This window comes from Carcharodon carcharias, chromosome 18 (assembly GCF_017639515.1).
Source record: "Carcharodon carcharias isolate sCarCar2 chromosome 18, sCarCar2.pri, whole genome shotgun sequence".
In the NCBI taxonomy this organism is placed as follows: domain Eukaryota; kingdom Metazoa; phylum Chordata; class Chondrichthyes; order Lamniformes; family Lamnidae; genus Carcharodon; species Carcharodon carcharias.
This window is the reverse complement of record NC_054484.1, coordinates 19620120-19626119: the sequence shown is the minus strand read 5'-3', so window position 1 is coordinate 19626119 and position 6000 is coordinate 19620120. Positions and strand designations below refer to the sequence as shown.

General features: G+C 43.3%; 1 protein-coding gene across 1 annotated transcript in view; it reads left to right on the top strand.

The window, feature by feature from the left end:
• The first annotated feature begins 656 nt into the window (after positions 1–656).
• The window catches only part of LOC121290607 (transmembrane cell adhesion receptor mua-3-like), a 32922-nt gene continuing 27578 nt past the window's right edge, over positions 657–6000 (top strand). Inside the window, exon 1 of the mRNA XM_041211271.1 lies at positions 657–713. Within this exon, the coding sequence (XP_041067205.1) occupies positions 665–713 (49 nt within the window). The 5' untranslated portion in view covers positions 657–664. The remainder of the gene's footprint in view (positions 714–6000) is intronic.

Genomic DNA, 6000 nt, shown 5'->3' with positions numbered 1-6000 from the left:
TGATGTAGATTGTCCATTTACATATTTAATATTAACCCTTTACACAAAGGCCAGAATTTTCCTGCTCTTCCTGCCGGCAGGGTCTTCTGGTTCTGCCGAAGAGAATGGAAGTTTGGATGGCCCACCGCATCCACCACATCGGGGCCCAAAAATCCCAGCCATCAGTTGGAAGCACTGACAAGGGCAGTTACCCTGATCCCACAGGGTACCCGGAAGAGACAGTGCTAGGGGTCAAGGGGCAGGTTGTGGCTGTCCCTTCCGTTTCCATTAGTGAATGGTTTCTGAACACCAAAGACATAAAGGGTTAAAAAAAAGAATCCAGATGCCTAAAAGGATTTTAGTTTTACAAAGCCACCTCTTGCTATTGTTCATCTGTGTACAGATGCCTTTCATTAGGCAAGGGCTAAACTGCATAGTTGAACTCTGGAAAACACATTGTTAAAATAGGTATGTAAGTGACACCAGCTTTCTATTGCCACTCCCCTTGCCTCACCTGCATAGAATGAAAAGGTTTTGTTATGAGCCTCACCATGGATCATTGTAATTCTTTAACATTTTACATGAGTAAGAAATTACGTCTGTGAAACATCTCTGGAAGCCTTAAATAGGATTTTGTGCATCAAGCATTCACTTACTGCGAGAGGTAACTTGTTCCAGTACCAACATGAAGTCAGGAAAGATTTTGAACTTAATTTTAATATTTACAAGCTTAGGTGAGTCTGCCAATGTTACACTGAGCTTCCAATTTTGTGCTTATATCCTTTTTATGTGCTCTTGTAATGTTTATGGATGAGATGTCAAATAATAGAAGGAAAAAGCACAAGATAAATAAGCCCCTTCACAGGGCTGAACAAATTGGGAGAGGGAACTGACAGTCAGCAGTCATGGGAAGCCTTTACTGAATTTAATAGTCTATGAGCTGGATTTTTAAAAAAATGTTAGAATGTGAATAAGTGCTGGAAAATCCTCAAACATTAATATAAAAGGAAAGGCTGAGAGGGAACAAGAGAAACTTAGCAGTGTCATAAAACGACAATATGAGCTTGGAAAGATGTGGAAAATTGTCAGGTCAGATGAAGCTTTAAGAGAGACTGAAGGAGTGATGATGTTTTTTCGCTCGAAATGAGAAGGTTCAGCCTTGACCTGCTCAACATCTGCAAGTTTAGGAAGGATTCTGATCAAATGGGTGGTTATAGACTGACACAGCTGGATGGTGAGATGGCAATTAAAAACACAAATTTAAGATATTCAGCAAAAAGTTAAAGGGGAGGGTTCTTAGCTAAAGGATGGTTAGACTGTGAAGTTGTTTTGGCCACAAATTCTGGTGGAAGCAGAGTCCATGAAGCAGAATTTCACTGCCCTGTCATGGTGGGAGCAGGGGTGGGGTCGTAAAATGCAGCGAGACGTTCAAGAGCCCATTGACCTTGGCGGGACTGGAAAATCCCCTCGAAGAATGTGATTAGATGAGATAGCTCATGCAGAGATATTCACCCAACAAATTGGTGGACTGGTTTCTACACTGTAACATTTGATAGTTCTGTTAGTCAGCAATGGAAAGGGAATTAGGAAGCCAAAAGAGGTGAAACAGCCACAAAACGGAAAGGAGTAAAATGGAAGTTGAAAGAATGATATGGGCAGGCAAACAGACAAAGAGTGAAAATAATTAAATGGTGGAAATAGAAACATAACTGAAAAAAATTCAGTATATTAGTAAAACAATATAATCACTGCTAGATCTTTTAATATCAATTTTAATATCTGTTCCACAGTGTTATACTGTGCTATACAGTTCCAGTGGATTTAGTGATATTTGGTTGTTAGGAATCTTTGCTACAGCAAACAAAGTAAATTAATTTGGAAAACCCAAGTATACAGCCTGCATTTTCAAACACTTCAGAAACAGCGCTTTGCACTACTTTAACGTTGTCCTTTCTTCCGGGATATTCTTTTCAGTGCTCCCTTGCTTATCACAGACAGTTGATCTGATATTGCAAAGCCAGGCCTTTTAGATAGTTGTGTGACATTCCTGGTGTTTAACATTGATACACCAGAAAAGTGACCAGATCTGGTAATCACATAGGAGAAATATCCGTCTCATGATATGAACTCAATATGACAAATACATTTGTATCCTTCAAAAGGACATTGAAATGTTCGTGGAAGGGTGGATAGGTAGCAGATGAAGTTCAAAGTGGGGAAACGTGAGGTGATACATTTTGGTAGGAAGGACATGCAGAGACAATATAAAATAAAGGGCACTGCTCTAAAGCAGGTGCCGAGGGACCTGAATGTATATGTGTATAAGTCATTAAAGGTGGAAGGACAGGTTGAGAGAGTAGTTAATGAAGCTTGCAGTATTCTAGGCTTTATTAATAGGGGCATAGAGTACAAGAGCAAGGAGGTTATTTGAACTTGTATAAGACACTTGTTAGACCTCAGCTGGAGTATTGTGGACAGTTCTGGGCATCGCATTTTAGGAAGGACATGAAGACATTGGAGAGATTGCAGAAGAGGTTTATGAGAAGTGTTCCAGGGATGAGGAACTTCAGTTATGAAGATAGATTGGAGTAGTTGGACTGCAGCAGTTCAAGAAGGCAGTTCACTACCACCTTCTCAAGGGCAATTAGGGATGGGCAATAAATGCTGGCCTAGTCATCGGCACCCACATCCCATGAACAAATGAAAAAATAAATTAGGACTGTTTTCCTTGGAGAGAAGAAGGAGATTTGGTAGAATGAGGGATATGCCAGGCCATGAGATAATGGTTGAATACAATTCTGCTGCTGCTGATGGCCCACAGCACCTCAAGCTCAGCTTTGAGCTGCTAGATCTGTTCTGAATATATTCCATTTAGCATGGTGGTAACGCTGCATTAGGGATGGGCCACAAATGCTGGCCTATAGCAATGCCCACATCTAGTGGTGGATTTAAAGTTAGTGGGGCCCTGTGCTCAGCTTCATTTTTGGGGCCACACCTCGCACCCCATCTCCTGGGACCTGAAAGGCAAAACCAAGAAAATCCTCAAAGTGACCAGTGGCTCTTCATTTGCAAAAACATGCCTACATGAATAATTGCCTTGTTGAAATCCAAGCTTACCTCTTGTCTGACCGATGGTAAAGATGGTAAATATTGCGACGCGAAGTGAGCAAACATGGAGCTTGCTGTCAAGAAGAGCCAAAAAGACAGATTATGCATAGAGAGTGAGAGGGAGAGAGAGTGCCTGCAGGTAGGAGAGGGGAGCTGACTAGACTCTCACTTGAACATCGATATGTCTGTCTGTTGGGATAACTTTGTTCAGAGATGGAGACAGCAGACCAAAACCCTAAAATAAAAGCAAAATACTGCAGATGCTGGAAATCTGAAGCAAAAACAAAAATTGCTGGAAAAACTCAGCAGGTCTGGCGGTATCTGTGGAGAGAAAGACAGAGTTAACTTTTCGAGTCCGTATGGCTCTTCTTAAGAAACTGAGTGTTTCTGAAGAAGGGTCATACGGACTCAAAGCATTAGCCCTGTCTTTCTCTCCACAAATGCTGTCAGACCTGCTGAGCTTTTCCAGCAAGAGCCCCTGCTCTGTGCCAACAGTTTACTGAGGCAAAACAGCACTGACAACACATTTGTTATCTAGGAGACCCGAGAAACATTGCACTTTACTGAGATCTTATCACTCATTGGAAAATCTCAGAACTAGTTTGCTCAGCGGAAGAGCATGAGCTGCAGTTATGGTTTCGGGTCAGCCCACATTACAATCACTTACATTAAAATTAAATTAAAACTCGGCTCGCGATCAATGTTTCAACTTCTGATCAAAATGGCCAAGGTTTTGCTGAAACTACTCTCCCCATGAAGCTTGCTGATTTTTAAGAGAGAATGGGAATGTGTGGAGTGAAGCTCTGGGACTGCCCAGCATCTCCCCTCCACCATTCGACCACGGTCCATTTTCCAATCCAGTTTCTGGTGTCTCTCCGTGCTGGATGCGATGCCTGGAGTGAGAGACAAGGAATGATTCTGAAGATGTGACTATGAAACCAGCTGATAGGATGTAGCCCAGAGCAGTGCCAGGTGAATCTTTCTCTACTTATTTCCTGCCATTGAGTTTAACTTGGCATTGATGAGGTAAGAAGCCAGCCGTAAGTGTGTGCGTGGACTACGATTCCTCCCACCCCAGCATGGTGGGCTGGTACTTTGAAAATCAAAGCCATAGCCAAACTAAAATTTAAAGACTTGCAATAATTATGTAGCACCTTTCACAACCACCAGGAGTCCCAAAGCTGTGCAGCCAATGACGTACTTTAGAAATGGGAATGTGAGAAATGCCACAGCCAGTTTGCAACCAGTAAGTTTCCACAAATAAGGTGATAATAACTAGAATTGGCTTTGTGCAATTTTAATTAAGGGTTATATATTAGTCAGGACTCCAAGGATAACTCAACACTGATAGGTCACCACTTCCCTCCAGTGTCTGTCTGGATGGGAGTGGGACTTGAACCCACAACCATTTGACCCAGAGGCCAGACTGCTAGCGCTGGAGCCAGTGTTGATACCTTTAACCTGTGGCCCTGGCTATTCATTCAAACAACCAGTGAATGAGCTCCCTATTTACCCTGGTGACCATGAGCTGAAGTGAGTGGGCGGACTTCACTGTTGTTCGGTGAAACGAGTTGGCTCACTCTGTGCCCCTAGCGGTCTGCTCTAGGCTTGTTAACAAGTGCCATGCCTTGTATGTGGGAGGAGAGGGTTTTATCAAAAATAAGGGGAAAATACAATTGATGCAGCAACCTGGTTGGAAAAGGAGCAATTTCTAACTATCTGTTAATATCATTTCTGAACAGTTCAAGCTCCTTTCAAACTTTCTTTTCTAAGTATCGCTTTCCTGCTGGAATAGCGGAGTCTTCTTAGTTACTTTGTGAAGGTTTGACAGAGACGGAGACAGATCCGCTTTGCGAAATGATCATTTGTCAGTAAAGCGTGCGCATGTGAAAGGTGTTTTCTTCGGGTATGTTTTTGTAGCTGATCAGAGGCAGAGGTATGGCCGAGACCACCCCGGGTGCCTGTCATTCCCGCCACACGTGGGACCCAGTGCCAAACCTTTACTTGGCACTTCCTTTTTTAACTTTTCAAATGCAGCACGAGTTCACGCACCCAGTTTGAATGTTTTGAAATTCATTCGTTTTGGGGCCCCCCCCACCACTTTTTTTTGGGGACCCCATTTCACGGCACGGTGCATTTCATTGCAAATCCACCCTTGCCCACATTCTGTGAAAGACTTTTAAAAAAGGACTGACCGGTTGTCACTCTTATTAATACTGTCATGGACAGATTCACCTGTGACAGGCAGATTGCTGAGGGTCAGGTCAAATATCCCTCTTGTTCATCCCTCATCACCTCCCGCAGGCCCAGTCTGGCAGATATGCCCTCCAGAACTTGGCCAGTTTGATCAGTGATGATGTCACTGAGCTTGGTGATGGACATTGAAAACCCCCATTTAGAGTACATTCTGTGTCCTTGCTACCATCAGTGGTCCTACTAGTTGGTGTTCAACCTGAAGGAGTACTGAATTATGAGCTGAGGGAGGCAGTAGGTGGTAATCAGCCTGTTGCATTGAGATTTCATGGGATCAGGAGTCAATGTTAAGGACTCCTAGGGCCTCTCGTTTGTTACTGTGAACCAGCCTTTGGTGGGTCTGTACTACTAGGGGAACAGGACATATTCGAATGGTGGTGCCTGGGACATTGTCTGTAAGGTATGATTCCATGAGTATGGTTTTGTCAGGCTGTCGCTTGACTAGTCCCTGGGACAGGTCTCCCAATTTTGACAGAAATCCCCAAATGTTAGCGAGGAGGACTTTGCAGGGTTGGCTGGGCATTCTTTCATCCCTGGTACCCTTCTAGTAAATCTCTTTGTTACTATGTCCCCAAATTGTGGTGACTATAGAAGGGAACACACTATCCCACCTGAGGTCAAGCCAGTGTTTTACAAAGATTTATTTGACTTCTTTGTTTT